The sequence below is a fragment of the Oncorhynchus kisutch genome, linkage group LG26 (genome assembly GCF_002021735.2).
Source record: "Oncorhynchus kisutch isolate 150728-3 linkage group LG26, Okis_V2, whole genome shotgun sequence".
Classification (NCBI taxonomy): Eukaryota; Metazoa; Chordata; class Actinopteri; order Salmoniformes; family Salmonidae; genus Oncorhynchus; species Oncorhynchus kisutch.
Genome location: NC_034199.2, coordinates 11,292,012 through 11,313,323, shown reverse-complemented (window position 1 = coordinate 11,313,323; position 21,312 = coordinate 11,292,012). Strand labels below are relative to the sequence as shown.

General features: G+C 43.8%; 1 protein-coding gene across 2 annotated transcripts in view; it reads right to left on the bottom strand.

Moving 5' to 3' along the window:
- LOC109870999 (polypeptide N-acetylgalactosaminyltransferase 13) overlaps nt 1–17,842 on the bottom strand; it is an 81,450-nt gene extending 63,608 nt beyond the window's left edge. Inside the window, exons 1-3 of one of the 2 annotated variants that reach the window (XM_031805896.1) lie at nt 17,365–17,842; nt 15,914–16,052; nt 8,612–8,870 (exon numbers count right to left, since the gene is read on the bottom strand). In XM_031805896.1, coding sequence (XP_031661756.1) covers nt 8,612–8,753 — 142 coding nt within the window. In that variant the 5' untranslated portion in view covers nt 8,754–8,870; nt 15,914–16,052; nt 17,365–17,842. The remainder of the gene's footprint in view (nt 1–8,611; nt 8,871–15,913; nt 16,053–17,364) is intronic. The other variant, XM_020461739.2, reaches the window with a different exon arrangement.
- Between the last annotated feature and the right edge of the window lie 3,470 nt (nt 17,843–21,312).

The window sequence follows — 21,312 nt, the reverse complement described above, 5'->3', positions numbered from 1 at the left end:
TTGGCTCTCTTGTAGAGTGTATCCATTGTTTTCAGTGTCATGATGTCCTTGAGGAGCAGATTCAATGCATGAGCAGCACAGCCAATAGGTGTGATGTGAGGGTAGGACTCCTCCACTTTGGACCAAGCAGCCTTCATGTTCACAGCATTGTCTGTCACCAGTGTATATACCTTCTGTGGTCCAAGGTCATTGATGACTGCCTTCAGCTCATCTGCAACGTAGAGACCGGTGTGTCTGTTGTCCCTTGTGTCAGAGCTCTTGTAGAATACTGGCTGAGGGGTGGAGATGATGTAGTTAATTATTCCATGCCCACGAACATTCGACCACCAATCAAATATCTAAATATCTACGTCGGCACTGACGAAAATGGCCCATACCTGGGAGAGAGGGTCCCATCTGGATAAAAGATATACACCGGAGTTGAGGCAACCAGGGACATGCTTACCCAAAGTGAAAGCATGTGCGCACTGGTCTCCAGCAATAGAGCCCCACAGTGGAGGTGTCATAATACCCATAAAACCTTTTTATTTTTTTTATTTCACCTTTATTTAACCAGGTAGGCTAGTTGAGAACAAGTTCTCATTTACAACTGCGACCTGGCCAAGATAAAGCATAGCAGTGTGAACAGACAACAACACAGAGTTACACATGGAGTAAACAATAAACAAGTCAATAGCACAGTAGAAAAAAACATCTATATACAGTATATTGTGTGCAAAAGGCATGAGGAGGTAGGCGAATAATTACAATTTAGCAGATTAACACTGGAGTGATAAATGATCAGATGGTCATGTTGCAGGTAGAGATACTGGTGTGCAAAAGAGCAGAAAAGTAAATAAATAAAAACAGTATGCAGTGATCAGTTAGCTGCTCAGATAGCAGATGTTTAAAGTTGGTGAGGGAGATAAAAGTCTCCAACTTCAACTATTGTTGCAATTTGTTCCAGTCACAGGCAGCAGAGATCTGGAAGGAAAGGCGGCCAAATGAGGTGTTGGCTTTAGGGATGATCAGTGAGATACACCTGCTGGAGCGCGTACTACGGGTGGGTGTTGCCATCGTGACCAGTGAACTGAGATAAGGCGGAGCTTTACCTAGCATGGACTTGTAGATGACCTGGAGCCAGTGGGTCTTTCGACGAATATGTAGCGAGGGCCACCCGACTCGAGCATACAGGTCGCAGTGGTGGGTGGTATAAGGTGAGTTAGTAACAAAACGGATGGCACTGTGATAAACTGCATCCAGTTTGCTGAGTAGGATATTGGAAGCTATTTTGTAGATGACATCGCCGAAGTCGAGGATCGGTAGGATAATCAGTTTTACTAGGGTAAGTTTGGCGGCGTGAGTGAAGGAGGCTTTGTTGCGAAATAGAAAGCCGACTCTAGATTTGATTTTAGTTTGGAGATGTTTGATATGAGTCTGGAAGGAGAGTTTACAGTCTAGCCAGACACCTAGGAACTTATAGATGTCCACATATTCTAGGTCGGAACCATCCAGGGTGGTGATGCTAGTCGGGCGTGCGGGTGCAGGCAGCGAACGGTTGAAAAGCATGCATTTGGTTTTACTAGCGTTTAAGAGCAGTTGGAGGCCATGGAAGGAGTGTTGTATGGCATTGAAGCTCGCTCGGAGGTTAGATAGCACAGTGTTCAAGGAAGGGCCAGAAGTATACAGAATGGTGTCGCCTGCGTAGAGGTGGATCAGGGAATCGCCCGCAGCAAGAGCAACATCATTGATATATGAAGAGAAAAGAGTCGGCCCGAGAATTGAACCCTGTGGCACCCCCATAGAGCCTGCCAGAGGACCGGACAACATGCCCTCCGATTTGACACACTGAACTCTGTCTGCAAAGTAGTTGGTGAACCAGGCAAGGCAAACCTAGCGATCAAACAGGGAAATGGTTCCAATCCTTTTCCCAACATTTATTTTTCACATAGCGGATTTTAGAAACACTTCAGATAAGGTCTGTGGTTCGTGTAGGTTTAATCTGGCGTGACGATGTAAATCTCTCTCGGAAAAGGTGACTTGGCTCTATTTACTCTGATCCGAAAATGCTAATTAGCATCAAAGTAGACATAATGCAAGGCTACTAATCCCTGCAAGCCATGTTTTATTTCATTTAACCCTTATTTTACCAGGTAAGTCGACTGAGAACACATTCTCATTTACAGCAACGACCAGGGGAATAATTAAAGGGGAGAGGAGATGAATGAGCCCATTGTAAACTGGGGATGATTAGGTGACCGTAATGGTATGAGGCCAGGACACCAGGGTTAACACCCCTACTCTTACAATAAGTGCCATGGGCTCTTTAGTGACCACAGAGAGTCAGGACACCCATTTAACATCCCATCCAAAAGACAGCACCCTACACAGGGAAATGTCCTGGAGGAAAGAGTGCCTCCTACTGATCCTCCAACACTACTTCCAGCAGCATCTGGTCTCCCATCCCGAGACCAACCAGGACCAGTTTAGCTTCAGAAGCAAGCCAGCAGTGGGATGCAGGGTGGTATGCTGCTGGCCTAACTGACATCTTTGCTAACAGGTGTTCATTTAAAACATGCACAAGACAGTTCACAGAATTGTCCATTTAAAGAAATGTACCCATTAATTCCTACATTTCACTAACATTAACAGCACAAGCCGGCCCAACAAAAACAGGGGGAAGCGCCTGAGCGTCAGATACTCCTGGTAATTGACATTCAGTGAGCTCCGCACCAGTGTTCATACCCTCGAATCGAGGGGTGCGCTGGGGGATGTGGCTGTTGTGATCACTTTGCGGGATACAACTCATTCCATGGGTGCCCCCTAACAATAGCAGAGGGTCCCAACACTGGGCCATGGCCCGTAGCCTTAACAGGGACACTCGAAGCAACCGGCTTAGGCTGTGAGATGCGTTCAGGTAAGCGGCTACCACTCAGCGCTGGAAAGGCCATATCAACAATAGCCCCACAGGAACAACCATCATCATCCCCAGTAGGCATAGGCACTGGCAAAAACACACTTTGTGACCCAGACAAAATTTGTCTAAGCAGAGCCGGAACCCAAACACGCTCCGTGGGGATAGAAAAGCGTGCTATGCGAGTGAGTTGAGTTGAGTCTAGCTCGAGACCCAGAAACAGAATGCACTGAGATGGAGTCAGACAGCTCTTTTTCTTGTTTCTTATGAAGTCTGGAACAAGATGGCACCGACAGAGAGGGTCGCCTCGCTTCTAGTCCTTAGGAAACTATGCAGTATTTCGTTTTTTTATATATTAACTTTTACATTGTTAGCCCAGAAAATCTTAAGTATTATTACATACAGCTAGGAAGAACTATTGGATATCAGAGAGACATCAACTTACCAGCACTATGACCAGGAATATGACTTTCATGAAGTGGATCCTTTGTTTGAACCACCCAAGGCATTTGAACTGTTTCCAGAGGCTGAACCAAAACAATGTCGCCACAGGAGAGGTAGACGGAGTGGCCTTCTGGTCAGACTTCAGAGGTGCGCACACCACCCACCACTTCCGAGTATTTTACTCGTAATGTCCAGTCTCTAGATAACAAGGTAGACGAAATTAGAGCGAGGGTGGCTTTACAGACAGACATCCGGGATTGTAACATACTCTGTTTCACGGAAGCATGGCTCTCTGGGAACATGCTGTCGCAGTTGGTACAGCCACTGAGATTCTTTGTGCGTCACACCAACGGGAATAAACATCTCTCAGGGAAGAAGGGTGGGGGTGTATTTTTTCATGATTAATGACTCATGGTGTAATTGTAACAACATACAGGAACTCAAGTCCTGTTCACTGGACCTAGAATACCTCACAATCAAATGCCGTCCTTATTATCTCCCACAAGAATTCTCGTTGGTTATTGTCACTGTGGTGTATATCCTCCCCAAGCCGACACGGCGACCGCCCTCAAGGAACTCCACTTCTCTATGCAAACTGGAAACCATATATCCGGGGCTGCATTTATTGTAGCTGGGGATTTTAACAAAGCAAATTTGAGAACAAGGCTACCTAAATTCTATCAGCATATCGATTGTAGTACTCGGGCTGACAAAACACTGGATCATTGCTACTCTAACTTCCGAGATGCATACAAGGCCCTCCCTCACCCTACGTTCGGCAAATCTGACCAGGACTCCATTTTGCTTCTCCCCTCCTATAGGCAGAAACTCAAACAGGATGTACCCATGACAAGGACCATTCAACGCTGGTCTGACCAATCGGAATCCATGCTTCAAGATTGTTTTGATCACGCGGACTGGGACATGTTCCGGGTAACCTCAGAGAATAATATAGATTTATACGCTGATTCAGTGAGTGAGTTTATAAGGAAGTGCATAGGAGATGTTGTTCACACTGTGACTATTAAAACCTACCCTAGGGTTCCCGAGTGGAGCGGCAGTCTAAGACACTGCATCTCAGTGCAAGAGGCGTCACTGCAGTCCCTGGTTCGAATACAGGCTGCATCACATCCGGCTGTGATTGGGAGTCCCATAGGGTGGCGCACAATTGGCTCATTGTTGTCCGGGTTTGACCGGGGTAGGCCGTCATTGTAAATAAGAATTTGTTCTTAACTGACTTGCCTAGTTAAATAAAGGTTAAATAAATAACCAGAAACTGTGGATAGATGGTGGCATTCGCGCAAAACAGAAAGTGCAAACCAACGCATTTAACCATGGAAAGATGACTGCGAATACAAACAGTGTAGTTATTCCCTCCGCAAGGCAATCAAACAAGTGAAATGTCAGTATAGGGACAAAGTGGAGTCGCAATTCAATGGCTCAGACATGAGACGTATGTGGCAGGGTCTACAGGCAATCACGGACTACAAAAAGAAAACCAGCCACATCACGGACATTGAAATCTTGCTTCCAGACAAACTAAACATCTTCTTTGCCTGCTTTGAGGATAATACAGTGCCACCGACGCGGCCCGCTACCAAGGACTCCCTTCTCAGTGGCGCCAACGTGAGTAAGACATAAACGTGTTAACCCTCGCAAGGCTGCCAGCCCAGACAGCATCCTAGCCACGTCCTTAGAGCATGCGCAGACCAGCTGGCTGGTGTGTTTACAGACATATTCAATCTCTCTCTATCCCAGTCTGTTGTCCCCACATGCTTCAAGATGGCCACCATTGTTCCTGTACCCAAGAAGGCAAAGGTAACTGGAGTGAATGACTATCGCCCCGTAGCACTCACTTCTGTCATCATGAAGTGCTTTGAGAGACTAATCAAGGATCATATCACCACCTTACGTGTCACCCTAGACCCACTGCAATTTGCATATCGCCCCAATAGGTCCACAGACGATGCAGATGATGCAATCTCCAAACTCATCATTAAGCTTGAGGCCCTGGGTCTCAACCCCACCCTGTGCGATTGGGTCCTGGACTTCCTGATGGGCCGCCCCCATGTGGTGATGGTAGGAAACAACCTCTCAACTTTGCTGATTCTCAACACTGGGGCCCCATAAGGGTGCGTGCCCTCTCCTGTACTCCCTGTTCACCCATGACTTCGTGGCCATGCACACCTCCAACTCAATCATCAAGTTTGCAGACGACACAACAGTAGTAGGTTTGATCAACAACAACGAGACTTTGACACTCAGATTGCCTGCTTCTTGAGACGGCAGATACACTATGCATACATATGCGGACACAGCTTCCAATTAGTGGATTTGGCTATTTCAGCCACACCCGTTGCTGACAGGTGAATAAAATCGAGCACACAGCCATGCAATCACCATAGACAAACATTGGCAGTAAAATGGCCTTACTAAAACGCTGTCACTTTCAACGTGGCACCGTCATAGGATGCCAACTTTCCAACAAGTCAGTTTGAAAAATGTCTACCATGCTAGAGCTGCCCTGGTCAACTGTAAGTGCTGTTATTGTGAAGTGGAAGCATCTAGGAGCAAGAACAGCTCATCCGCAAAGTGGTAGGCCACACAAGCTCACAGAACGGGACCGCCAAGTGTCCTCGGTTGCAACACTCACTACTGAGTTCCAAACTGACTCTGGATCAGCACAATAACTGTTCATCGGGAGCTTCATGAAATGGGTTTCCATGGCCGGGCAGCCGCACACAAGCCTAAGATCACCATGGGCAATGCCATGCGTCGGCTGGAGTGGTGTAAAGCTCGTCGCCATTGGACTCTGGAGCAGTGGATACGCGTGCTCTGGAGTGATGAATTATGCTTCACCATCTGGCAGTCCGACTGACGAATCTGGGTTTGGCGGATGCCAGGGGAACGCTACCTGCCCGAATGCATAATGCCAACTGTAAAGTTTGGTGGAGGAGGAATACTGGAGTGGGGCTGTTTTTCATGGTTAAGGCAAGGCCTCTTCGTTCCAGTAAAGTACAATGACATTCTAGATGATTCTGTGCTTCCAACTTTGTGGTAACCGTTTGGGGAAGGCCCTTTCCTGTTTCAGCATGACAATGCCCCATGCACAAAGTGAGGTCCATACAGAAATGGTTTGTCAAGATTGGTGTGAAAGAACTTGACTGGCCTGCACAGAGCCTTGACCTCAACCCCATCGAACACCTTTGGGATGAATTGGAACACCCACTGCGAGCCAGGGAATTTATTTTTAACATGGGGGTTACCCTGCCGACCTGTACATAGGTACTGGCGATAAAGCACCTTGTAACCTAGCTGGGAATGGGACAGACAGCTCTGAAAAATGGACCCCATCTCTTTGAAATGTTATCTTATTCCTAGGAATGAAAAGTGTTGAGCTGGAGACAGACAGCTCATTTGGGTGCTCATATGAACCAGAGAGACTACATGTAGGATAATAGCGTGATGATGTCTAACCCTGCTCGTTCCCTCGACTCCGCTTCCAACAACTAATCGTCCATAATCCCTGTATCACATAGGGACTAGTGAGGTAAAGGCAGGAATCAGCATTGAATTCCAGTAATGAGCCACTAATGCGGGAGGTGCACCCCCTTGTGGACAGTGTCCCAACTTGTTACGCTCACCCTGGGGAGATTGATATACTCCTTGAACCCTGTGAACACTGGAACGAGGGTAACTGTATAGCCTGCATGAAGCCCCCCTCCTTTACGGGCACAGGGGGCTCTGGCAATGGCTGATGTAGTACCCCGTTTAACAAACGTGGAGGCACTGTTGTCACAGTACTGTTTTTGCGGAGGGGAGCACTGGTCATTCAGACCCGTGCCAAGGACCCTCGCTCTATTTGACGATGTTCATTGGAGACTCTTAAAGCAGACTCTTAAAGCAACAGTAAATCAGAGAATGGGTGACAGACTGCCAAAGGACTAAGCCATCCATTCCCCCAAAAGCTTACACTGATATATTTAGAGTCTGAAAAGAACTCAATGCCGAGCACATGTATCAAATCGGCTAACACCATTTAAATTGAACTAAGAGCATAAGTAAATCGTATGTAACGTCAGGCACTGTGGTGATGGAAATTAGTCTGGAATCCAGAAGGCCACATAGATTTTTAGCTTCTTTCTGGAGTTTCTCTCCCCATTCTAACCTTGAAAGCAGCTTAGCGGGCCATTTGTAAACTTGCTTATTGGAAAGGGCATGTAAGGAAATGCTGGGCCAAAGAAGGAAAGGACACTCCTGTGGATAAGGTTGATTAACTAGGGCAGTGCTGTTTCTAGGCACAAGTGACATAAATATACACTTAAGGCACCGCTGCCACTAAGGACCCCCAACCAGGAAGTAAGGGCCTCAACTTACTGTTAGTGAGGATAGTGGAATACACAACGAGCAATTTCAAAATTTGGTAGTGCTTCATCAGTTTCCCTCTTGTTATGTCAGGTATTGACAGTCACTCAATTAGTCCATGTCAGCTAATATTTTATAAGTTAGTCTACCCTACTATCTAAACCTTGTAATAATCATGGCCCGAATTACATGCAAGGCACCTGCCCAAGGGCCCTGACAGCCAGGGGGCCCCCAATGATTTTGTTAGTTACTCTCACTCAAATATCATAGGAACATGGCATAAGTCATGGCAAAATGTGTAGAATGGCAGAACATTTACTTTAGAACTGAAAAAATTCCACTCCATCCCATGTCAAAATGTGTAGAACTGCAGGAAATCAGCATTAAACTGCAACATTTTCTAACTATCCCATGGCAAAATGTATAGAACTGCAAGAAATTAGCTAAATAAAATGCTAGAAACGGTCCTGAACTAGGGATACTTTACCATGGTTTTCACTCTCAAGGGAAAAAAGGTATCTTAATTCTGTACTCAGTCTGAGATTCAACAAGTAACTCTGTTGCTTTTCTTTGAAGTTTACGGTGGTATTTGTTCTCTAAACTTTCCCCAAATGTAATAACAATGTAATAACACAAGAATAGTGTTAATTTGTATTGGACAACCATGTGGAGTTGGCAAATCTGTCATGGTGACTGCTTCGCAGGGCCACCAACCCATATCTACAGAGGAAAGTATATTCTATTGAATCCATTGGCTTCTATAGAAGTTATGAGTTGTGCTTGTTTCACCAGCCATCAGTGCTCTGTCTGTGTGTGTCTGAAGTATGCATTGTTGCTGTTGTGTCTTGCTGGTGACAAATCCCATTTCCCCCTGTGGTATTAATACAGTTTATTCAATTCAGGGCTCACCTCTCAGAGCAGGCAGCATTGAGCGATCCTTCCTGTCGTCACATTTGTTACATTCACTGAAGTAGAGCAACAGGAAGACATCCACCAGCACCCAGACCAGCGAAGTGGTCAGCACCACCTTACAGTAGACAAACCGCCGCATCGCCCTCTATGTGACGTGGTGTCGGGGAGGAATCAGCAGGCGGGCCCCTGACAGAGAGCAGCAACTCAAACCAGCGGAGGGGAGATTGAGCGTGGGGCACACAGAGACAGCATCCCGCTACATAGAGATGAGAGCAAAACCAAACAACATGGTTAGATAGAGAACTTTAACAACCATACAAAAGTAAACTTCACTTATGGAATGTTAATATTGAACATTGGGACAATGACACTGAAGTGAACAAGACTTGTTGAATTGAGTGATTCCACCATACAGCTCCCACCGCTTACTTCCTTTGAAGATGTACAGTTAACTGCCAAAATAAAGGAAACACCAACAGCGTGTTTTAATAGGATGTTGAGCCAGAACAGCTTCAGTGCACCTTGGCATAGATTCTACAAGTGGCTGGAACTCTATTGGAGGGATGTAACGCCATTCTTCCAGAGAAATTCCATCATTTGGTGTTTTGTCGATGGTTGTAGAAAATGCTGTCTCAGGCACCGCTCCAGAATCTTCCATAAATGTTCAGTTGGACTGAGATCTGGTGACTGAGACAGCCAGGGCATATGGTTTACATCGTTTGCTCATCAAACCATTCAGTGACCACTCGTGCCCTGTGGATGTGGGCATTGTTATCCTATGGGGGCATAGCCATGGTAGCCAAAATAATGGTCTGACCAGCATTTTTATACATGACCCTAAGCCTGATGGGATGTTAATTGCTTAATTATCTCAGGAGCCACACCTGTGTGGAAGTGTAACGAGTGCGCTGGGTAGCAAGTTCAGGGAGTGCATCATTTAATGACCAAAACAAGAAACGCAGACAGGAAACAGAAACAATAATGCCTGGGGAAGGTACCAAAGGGAGTGACATATATAGGGAAGGTAATCAGGGAGGTGATGGAGTCCAGGTGAGTCTGATCAGGCGCAGATGCGCGTAACGATGGTGACAGGTTTGCGCCATAACGAGCAGCCTGGGTGCCTTAGAGGAGGGAGAAGGAGCAGCCGTGACGGGAAGCAACTGCTTTCAATATACTTTGTATCCCTCATTTACACAAGTGTTTACATTATTTGGGAAGTTACCTGTACATTTTGTATGGAACATAGCTGTTGACGATGACTTTGTATTTTTCCAGTTCAGAGGAAAGCAGCAAGCTAATTCCTCCCTCAGAGTCTGCTTATCCTCTCTGGTGTTATTGGCTGCTTTGCCTGGACCAGGCAGATAGATTTCAGTCCAATGAGAATGGTTGTGGGGAACAGAAATCTCAATGGAATTAAATGAATGCCTCACTAGTATTCAACATGAAAAACACCATCATTTCCTCTGGAATATGACTTTCTCTGACTGGAATTATAGGCTTACAGTCAGAGGCAACAAGCTGCATTCAATTCAGCCTGTATGAAACCGTGTGCATGTCAAATGGCAAAGGAAAAGACAGGTCTATAAGAAGCAGCTGTCAGTCAGAAGACAACAGCATGGAGACATTACTCGTAATATGAACCATTACATAGCTACCTGACAACAACTCCGGCAAGATAGTGATTGATTAGATCACAACTCAAATAGAGCATGCTATATTTTCCTTCTCAAAATGTCAATCTCCAATCCAATTTAATGATGTACAGTAAGGCTTGTGTGACTGAAACATTTGCATTATTGTAAAGAAGTAATATCTATGATGCCAAAGTCTTACATTTTTTGGTGAGGCAAGGAGGCCATAATGACATAATAGACTTTTTTGGTGAGGCAAGGAGGCCATAATGACATAATAGACTATCAAATATTTTGTATCTTACACACAAAATCTAGTATTGGACTGTTCTGTGGTGCATTAAGTTTCTAGAAACTCGATCATCTAACCACGCAAAAATAATACATGTAAACAGAAACAAGACTGTGTATGTGTGTGTGAGCATGCGCGTATTTGTGTGTTTTTGCATGTGTGTTTGCGCGTGCGTGCGTGTCATTGCGTTTTTGTTTACCCGCATTCTCCAATATGCTCAAGGCCCCGTGCCAATGGGTGATTCTTGTAACACCCTTCTAGGCTCCTCCCCACGACATCTGACTGATTTCATGTCCGTATCATTCTCCTGCAGCATAGGGCAGTGTAGTGTTGTCTTTGTACTACCAGCATCATCTCTGCTCTCTGTCTATGTCCATCACAGTAGATGACTAGCCTGCCCTGGGCTAACTGTTGCCTCATCCAAAAACAAGCCAGGGTGTCTGTAACCTGCTGCCAGAACTTACTGGCAGCAGGTTACATTTAAGTTACCATAAACAAAAACAAAAGTACAGTATGTTACCGAAAATGTCAAAGTACTTTTGGTTGAACTGTCATAAGTAGGCCTACAAAGCTTAACCAGATGTGTAGGCTATGTAAGGTTGGACACTACCCCCAAAAGGCTTCGAGAATGACAGTCCAAAAAAAGAAAGACTTCCTTGTGTGCAATGTTGTCATCAGTCGCAAAGGACTTTCCCAAACCATACAAATGTATACCCATGTATCGATTTTGGTGACAAAGTATTCAGATCTAAATCTAATCATGTATTTCAAAAACTCCATCACTCTGCTTGATATCCAAGACACCAACACCTAGTAACACTGGGCATGGAACCTTACACTACCTTCACCATATTTAATTTGATGGTAATTTCTGCTAACAAAAAATCTGATCATGTCTGCTGCGTCCCTGCTCGACCATCTGCTTGGTACTGTCGAGTGCTATGTTTGGGTCTGGTGCCACCAACTACGCTGGAGGTGACGATAGCAGTCCCCTCTGAAGCGGCTGGGTCATTAGTCCAACCATCTGCACAGATTAATATTTCCTGTCTGTTGAGCAGTGCACTGCAACAAGGTCTCTCCTTCATTACTAGAGTGTGCGGCTCTCCTTTCATTTTTTGAACTGTTCTACTCCGCTAGCCAGCACCTCGCCTAAATAGGCGTGCGTTTCTTTCGCCTCTAGACTCGCCCTTCATTACAGCACACAATTCAGCTGAAACACTTGTCTAAACAACATCAAACATTATTGACTTCACCAGAGCTTTGGTGCTTTACCCACGGAGCCAAAAGTGTTACATCGGTTGACAGCTCAGGCTCTGTGACAGTTACAGTATCCATAGGCTTCTACTCATCAAGCAAGGCTGCTCAAACAATGGCAATTGACAATTCACTTTGCCCCAGAAGTTTGGGCAACCAATCACAGATCCTGAATGGATAGCAACTGTCATCAAGTCCAAAACCTCTGGCAAGTTTACGTTTGAATCACATCACAGCCACTGAGGCATTACAAAATCATTTAAATGACTAAATAATTGAACAGTGCAACAGGGGTACTTGCTACTGTGATTTCTGAAATGCAGAGACTGTTGATTTAGTATTTTTAGAATCCAAAAGTATACTTTTGTTACATTGTTTGCTAGCTCAGCTAGTTAGCTAGCTAGTTCTCAGTCTTATTGACCACCCAACCTTGCTAACGCTAGCTAGCCAGTTAATATAACTTGTTTTTTCTAAATGTATGTTAGAATGTTATGAAAACAACATTAATCTGCTGTCGACATCGGGATATGATTTAAGAGCACTATTTAGCTCCAGAAGTGGTTAGTAACTTTGGCTGCATTGCTGACAGTGCATTCAGAGCCATCCAGTGGCTAGCCACACTACAACCTTCATTTTATCAGGTTCCTGTGTAGCAACTGTAATGACAGTCCACCACAACATACCAGGGGTAGTCTGTGTTTAATTTCATTGTGTATTAAAAACACAGTTTGAGATCATTGTGAGGGGATTTCGCCAGTGGTTAGAAAGGGGAATTGGGCTTCCTGTTGTTGTCTGAGGTTGTTGTCTGAGGTTGCAACAGTAACCAAGGGGGGTGGGGCTTAGCGAAGGGTCAATTAAGGTCTAATACTCTCTACCATTTCTGACTGGTTTATTCTTAGATCACAAACACAGTTATCTGAAGTACTTGAGTACAATCCAGAAGCAGACTGAACTTCTTTCGTGTACAGGGACCTGATGTCAGCAATTATGACAGAGAGCACTTTGAGCCCAGTTTTTCTCAATTTTCAGAATATGAGAAATCAGCACAAATCATCCAGCGTTGGGCCTTCAGGATACAGGAAATGATTATCAGGATGGACTATAGGGCTGATACTCTTAAATCTGTCCATCGCTCCAATCCAATGGGTTGCTGTGAGAGCTTAAATAACAAAGGGAAGAGGTGAGCTGTGCTACTAAAGTACATGAGGGAACACTAGTGTCATATCTATTGGAAACACTTCTTTAGTGTATGCAGGGCTGCCAAAACCCTATCCTGGAGTTCTACTGTCCTGTAGGTTCAGTCAAACCCTAATCCAACATACCCGAAACAGCTAGTTAAAGATGAGATTGGCGAAAGGTGAAACAGAGCCACTGGTCGCCCCCAGGTGCATTTGTAATTGTTTTTGTTTTGTTGACTAAACTGAGGTGAGCAGCATGGTAAAAAATAATTGCAGTATATTTTGCTGTTCTATCGCACGCCTGCATCCTGATCTGGTGAGCGTATATATACACTGAACAAAAATATAAATGCAACATGTGAAGTGTTGGTCCCATGTTTCATGAGCTGAAATAAAATATCCCAGTAATTGTAAATACTCACAAAAAGCTTATTTCTCTCAAATGTTGTGCACAAATTTGTTTACATCCCTGTTAAGTGAGCATTTCTCCTTTGCCAAGATAATCCATCCACCTGACAGGTGTGCATATCAAGAAGCTAATTAAATATCATGATCATTACAAAGGTGCAATAAAAGCTGGTGCTAGGGTTAATGAAATGTGCAGTTTTGTTACATAACACAATACCATAGAAGTCTCAAGTTTTGAGGGAGCATGCAATTGGCATGCTGACTGCAGGGATGTCCACCAGAGCTGTTGCCAGATAATTTATTGATCATTTCTCTACCATAAGCCGCCTCCAATGTCATTTCAGAGAATTTTTCATTAAGCCCATGTGTAACCACGCCACGTGTAACCATGTTATGTGTAACCACGCCAGCCCAGGACTTCACATCCGGCTTCATCACTTGCGGGATCATCTGAGACCAGCCACCTGGACAAATGATGAAACTGAGGATTATTTATGTCTGTAATAAAGCCCTTTTGTGGGGAAAAACTCATTCTGATTTGTTGGGCCTGGTTCCCCAGTGGGTGGGCCTGACTCCCCAGTGGGTGGGCCTATGCTCTCCCAGGCCCACCCTTGGCTGCGCCCCTTGCCCAGTCATGTGAAATCCATAGATTAGGGCCTAATTTATTTATTTCAATTGACTGATTTCCTTATATGAACTGTAACTCAGTAAAACAGTTGAAATTGTAGCCAATGTATGTAATCTTGCGAGATCAGCATGATCATACAAGGCTATGCTTTATTAGAGTTGGACTTAAAACCTACAGGACAGTAAATCTCTAGGAAGAGGGTTGGTCAACCCTGGTGTAACGTAAATATAGTACCACTATTGATTAAGACCACTATAAAGTGAGCGACAACCCACAGGGTGTGATATGGTGGAAAGCCAAGGACACACTCCTTGGGCGGCAGGGTAGCCTAGTGGTTAGAGCGTTGGAGCAGCAACCGGGAGGTTGAAAGTTCAAATCCCTGAGCTAACAAGGTACAAATCTGTCGTTCTGCCCCTGAACAGGCAGTTAACCCACTGTTCCTAGGCCGTCATTGAAAATAAAAATTTGTTCTTAACTGACTTTCCTAGTTAAATAAAAAGTTTCACTCAGCAACTAACAGATAGAGATTAGAGGGAACATATTGACTCTCATCCGTTATTTTATACATCTGAACTGATCTAAAGACACCTTGTCCATAACAAATAGGCTAAGTGAGACATAACCTATTTTAGAACCAACCCACTCCTTAGGGCCGGTGTTATGGGTGGGCATTAGGAGGCCTGGCCCACCCTATTGTACCTCCTTGCCTGCCCAAATAAAATAAGGAAATATTGATCATTTACTTGACAGAGACGGGCGCCGACAGAAAGACGCGTCAATCTCAGATAAAGTATCGGAGCGAGCGAAACAGCGACCCTCTGTCTCAGTATTTGTAGACCATGTATCTGATGCTGTCTGGACAAAAACAGTATGGCATGTCATACGTTTTCTGGCCAGACAGCATCAGATACATGGGCTACATAATATATTATAGTAAGACAGAGGTGCGCTGTTTCGTAAAATCTGTCCAGACTGAGCCCAATGCGTTTCTATGGGCATAAGATATATGTACACCAGTGGAGGCTGCTGAGGGGAGAATGGCTCATAATAATGGACGGAACGCAGAAAATGGAATGGCATTATATAGGCCCACAGATCTCTGGCGCACAATTGGCCCAGCGTCGTCTGGGTAAGGGGAGGGCTTGGCCGGGTGGGCTTTACTTGGCTCATTGCGCTCTAGCGACTCCTTGTGGTGGGCTGGGCACCTGCAGGCTGACCTCAGTCGTCAGGTGTTTCCGCCGACAGATTGGTGCGGCTGGCTTCCGGGCTATGTTTCAGAGAATGCATGACTTGACCTTCACCTCTTGGGGAGTTACAAGAGTAACAACGATGAGGCAAGATCAAAATTGGAGAGACATTTTTTTTAAATACAAATGTATTTTTTTGCTATGTATTGTTTCAAATCACAAGTGCATAGGTCTATGCCTATTTGGGAAGCATGTAATTTGGGCAGTGTGCGTGGCAATATGGCTAGCTGATTATTGAGTTGCTGCTGTCAGTGAAAAGCATCTCTAATGTGTGAAGACAATGTGTCTTTGAATTGAATTTTAAATGTTGAGACAAGAAGAAGAGGATATGGCCTGTCTCTCTCCAGATTGCATGCACTCAGCTCTCCAGAATTGGCTCAGCTGTCTCCCACCAATTCTTGAGCATTCATTGTGTGAATTGTTTGCCCCTTGATTGTTTATTTTTGATCAATTCCCCATTACATATGTCACCAGTAGGCTTACTAAATGTACCATTAATCTCCATAATTTGGTTCCACTAATTTATGTTAATACATGTATTAATGACAGTCATTTAATGTTACCATTCTCATTCTCAGAGTGGAAATGCTGTTTGAAGGGTTTATTCATAACCATAAAATACGAGTTTTGATTTGGTTCCTGATTGTCTTAATTAACTCACCACGTCCATAACTAATATGCTTTGCTTCTCATGGATGTTTTCTTCAACTCACACAGTAAGTCAATGAAGTCTCTTTATATTCAGTGGAACGTCGTAAAAAAAACAGCTGTCTGTCCCGAGCTCACTGGCGCGGGAAACTCTGAGGAACAAAAATAGGCTGGTTGATACAATGTAGCACTTAACATAGCGCTAGCTCAAGAAAAACGACAGAATGGGAGGCAGACAGGCGGAGTAGAGAGATTAATGCGATTGAAAGAACCTTCATTTTCATCAGGATATTTTCTACTGTTTTTGTCTGCTTTAGGCTTGTGTATTTTGCTTAGTTGACTAAGTTATAGGCCTACTGCTGTATTGGCCTGGGCTATAGGCTATCTCTGAGTTCCAGGCGCTCATTTATTTTGTCGCCAATGGATCAATGGATCAGGGTATATCAATATGGTAGAGGCTGGTGCTCTTGCATTAGTTGAATTTTAACCTTCAGATTTCTATCATTTTAATTCAGATTTTTATGATTCACCACGTGACAATGATTTTGAGAACGGAAAATGTTATTAATGAAATGAAACTGTTCCACAAAAATGCGCATATGAATATAATCATAACTGGCATGCAGATAGGTATAAATGGTAGGATAAATTGTACGCTTCCCCAAACTTGAAACTCAAGAGCCGCTTTGAGTCTTTACTATAACACCCATAAAAAAAATGTGCCACACATAAGAGGTCACTCGAAGAATACATCCCTGCCCATAGAAATCAAATGTCCATCCAACTGATTCGTTCTGCGCCGGCCCTGCAACTCCTTTACTGTTACCAATGAATCACTGAAGGGTTTGGTTCAATGTTAATACAAGGCAGTCTATTCAGGAAGTAAACTGAAATTCCAATTAAATAATTGAAGGCCATCTACTTTCAATTACTGTTCAATAAGCTCAAAAAGAGAAGCGCTGTATGTTCAAGATTTTCCATTTTCGGGTTTTAAAATTTAAATCACTTCTTGAATTGCCTGACTTCGAATGGACCCCAACCCTAAGTCACACCTATATCTCTAGAGGTAAAATACTACCATATTGTATGACTACATTTGATCCATGATATCTGACCTCCACGATAATCCAGTCATTATGATGGATGAGTAGGCTATTGACTTCAAAACGCTGCAGAAGTAAAGGTGTAGCCTATATCCAGGCTACAACTTTGGCCTGCTTTCTCTGCCAAGACTAAGATATTCTAATTGGAATGCTAGTAACAATATTACAACAAATGTTGTAAATATGTATTAGTATTCAATCAAACAAGAATACCCACATGTCTTGTAATATCTAATAGACAGTCTAGACTGAATATATAAATGGAACACTGTCCCAAACGAATGCTGAAAGATGAAAACACGTCATTCATAAAATGTAATTTTGTAGGCTACAGTAAAAATAACAAAACTTCAATACTTACAGAAAATACGTATTCTGTGAATCAATAAATGCAATGATGGAAGTCTCTACTGCCAACAACATGTTGCATTGGGTTAACAACACTAATAGCCTAATTCACAAATAATGTTTGATTGCTTGAAATGATCGGCCTATTAGGCTACTTCGATATTATTCTATTTACATCAAAAAATCAATCCAAAGGTCCCGCAGACAGGAAACCTATATATGAACGAAGAGCATAATTTCACGTCCCTAGGATGTTGCTGGTTGGCAACCGTTATTGCGTGATACCTATTAACGTTTCTCCTGGTCCCTCTTCAGAATGCATTGCAGTAGTCACGACCCGACCCGTACCGATACATTGTAAACGAGTTCCCTTGCATTCTATTTGATATGCAGCGCAAATGATGTCTTTGGATCCACCTATTCTCCGAAAGAATCATATATAGCCGGGTAACCGCAGACGAGCAAGCGATACGTTCTGGTACAATCTAACGTGAAAGCAGTACAGGCAAATTTTATTTTTCTCATCCGTGGTTGGCTGTAAGTCTTGTCGATCATAAAGCCATGCTCATAGCACCAAGGGCGTATGGTAAATGTATTTTTCTCCGTCTTCATCACATGGGAAATAGCCTACGCACAATACTCAAATACTGTACGTACACCTTCCTAATTTTGAGTTGAATATGAATGATATGTTGGCTATATGAGAATGTAAGTACTGTAGTTTTACACAGTTCATTATTTGTAAAAAATGTAGGCTGTGTAAATCATGAATAAATAGTTATAACCCGTTGGTTGAAATTGTGTGACTGTAGTTTGGTGCTTCCTGAGTAATGGGTCAATATAGCCTACATGAATAATAATATTAATTATTATATGCCAGTTAAACCTAGATCAATATAACACATTTTGTACATTACAAACCAATATTACCCAGAATAATGAATAATTTCTCATTCTGGCATTGATTATGATCACAACAAAACTGAACTGATACACAGATAATGTGTTGAGTATGCCAGCTTTGCAACCTAGACTTTCTTGGCACAGCTCTGTTCACAAACAGTGGTGTCCCTTTTCTACATCAAATAGTATAAAACACTGCCATCTGCTGATGATTTACCGGTAGTTGCGAGCCAGGGATGGCCAGAGGTGTAGCCTAAAATATGCATAATAATGTTCATGTCTATTATCCCAATAATGGAACATTTAGTAATCTTTCAGCTTCCGAAACGCATTACATTTATAAGTATTTTAAAAGTTAGGCATTCATATCAATACAGCAAATGTACAGTAGGCTAGGTCTTAGAGCTATAGTTCTGTCCAAACATTGGGCATACTAATAATTTAGAAGATATGCATAGCTCGGACCAGAATGGTCCCTTTGCCCAAGAACACTAAGGTAACCTGTCTAAATGGCTGTCAACCCGTAGCACTCACGTCTGTAGCCATGAAGTGCTTTGAAAGGATGATCAACACCATTATCCCAGAAACCCTAGACCCACTCCAATTTGCATACCGCCCCAACAGATTCACAGATGATGCAATCTCTATTGCACTCCACACTGCACTTTACCACCTGGACAAAAGGAACACCTACTTTAGAATTCTATTCATTGACTACAGCTCAGCGTTCAACACCATAGTGCCCACAAAGCTCATCACTAAACCCTCCCACTGCAACTGGATCCTTGACTTCCTGATGGACCGCCCCCCCCCAGGTGGTAAGGGTAGGTAACAACACATCTGCCACGCTGATCCTCAAAATGGAGGCCCCTCAGGGGTGCGTGCTCAGTCCCCTCCTGTACTCCCTGTTCACACATGACTGCATGGCCACGCACGACTCCAACACCATCATTAAGTTTGCTGACTGGCCTGATCACTAACAACAATGAGACAGCCTACAGGGAGGAGGTCAGAGACGTGGCAGTGTGGTGCCAGGATAACAACCTCTCCCTCAATGTGATCAAGACAAATGAGATGATCATGGACTACAGGAAAAGGAGGGCAGAGCGAGCCCCCATTCTCATCGATGGGGCTGTAGTGCAGCAGGTTGAGAGCTTCAAGTTCCTTGGTGTCCACATCACCAGCAAACTATCATGGTCCAAACACACCAAGACAGTTGTGAAGAGGGCACAACAAAGCCTATTCCCCCTCAGGAGACTGAAAATATTTGGCATGGGTCCCCAGATCCTCAAAAAGTTTGACAGCTGGACCATCGTGAGCATCCTGACCTGTTGCATCACCGCCTGATATGGCAACTGCTCGGCCTCCGGCCACAAGGCACTACAGATGGTAGTGCGTACAGCCCAGTACATCACTGGGGCCAAGTTTCTTGCCATTCAGGACCTCTATACCAGGTGATGTCAGAGAAAGGCCCTAAAAATTGCCAGACTCCAGCCACCCTAGTCATAGACAGTTCTCTCTGCTACCGCATGGCAAGTGGTACCGGAGCGCCAAGTCTAGGTCCAAAAGGCTTCTTAACAGCTTCTGCCCCCCGTAAGATTCCTGAACAGCTGGTCAGGTGGCTGCCCGGACTATCTGCCCCCCCCCCTTTTACACTGCTTCTACTCTCTTTTTATTTTCTATGCATATCAAATTCAAATCAAATCAAATTTATTTATATAGCCCTTCGTACATCAGCTGATATCTCAAAGTGCTGTACAGAAACCCAGCCTAAAACCCCAAACAGCAAGCAATGCAGGTGTAGAAGCACGGTGGCTAGGAAAAACTCCCTAGAAAGGCCAATACCTAGGAAGAAACCTAGAGAGGAACCAGGCTATGTGGGGTGGCCAGTCCTCTTCTGGCTGTGCCGGGTGGAGATTATAACAGAACATGGCCAAGATGTTCAAATGTTCATAAATGACCAGCATGGTCGAATAATAATAAGGCAGAACAGTTGAAACTAGAGCAGCAGCACAGTCAGGTGGAAGTTGAAACTGGAGCAGCAGCATGGCCAGGTGGACTGGGGACAGCAAGGAGTCATCATGTCAGGTAGTCCTGGGGCATGGTCCTAGGGCTCAGGTCCTCCGAGAGAGAGAAAGAAAGAGAGAAGGAGAGAATTAGAGAACGCACACTTAGATTCACACAGGACACCGAATAGGACAGGAGAAGTACTCCAGATATAACAAACTGACCCCAGCCCCCCGACACATAAACTACTGCAGCATAAATACTGGAGGCTGAGACAGGAGGGGTCAGGAGACATATGCATAGTAACTTTACCTACATGTACATGTGACTCTATGCCAGTTCCCCCTGTATATGACCTCTTTACTGTTATTTTATTGTTGCTCTTTAATTATTTGTTATTGTTCTATTTGCTTCTTTTTATTATTATTCTTTTTATTTTTTATTTTTTTACCTCAGTTTATTTTAGTAAATACTTTCTTAACACTTATTTTTCTTAAAAACTGCATTGTTGGTTAAGGGCTTGTAAGTAAGAATTTCACTGTAAGGTCTATACCCCTCTACACCTGTTGTATTCGGGGCATGTGACAAATAACATTTGATTTATTTGATTTGATTTGAATTGATGCGTTTGGATGTAATTGGAAAACGAAAATGCATGCATATAATCCTTTAATGATTTATAAATCATTTACATTTATACATGTAATTAATTAATTAATTAATTAATGTTAGATATCCTACATGACATCCACTAGATGTCAATAAAAGTATTGAATATAACGTGCACTTGATTTAGCGTGCCAAAAGTGCGGGGACGACAGAGTTTGGCCTTCACGTCCATTAGGACCAATGGAATGATTCCGAAACAAAAGAATCAACCCTGACTACCCGACGCGTCGTGCGAGCTAGTTCAAGCACATTGTACCCACATCTGAAATTAGAGTTTAAGAATGCGGGTTCGACAGTGGTAAAGACTGTGATGGTAGGCAACAATAAATATTTGCTCAACTACATTGTAAAAAATCATAGTGCTATTGGAAATGTAATCCAA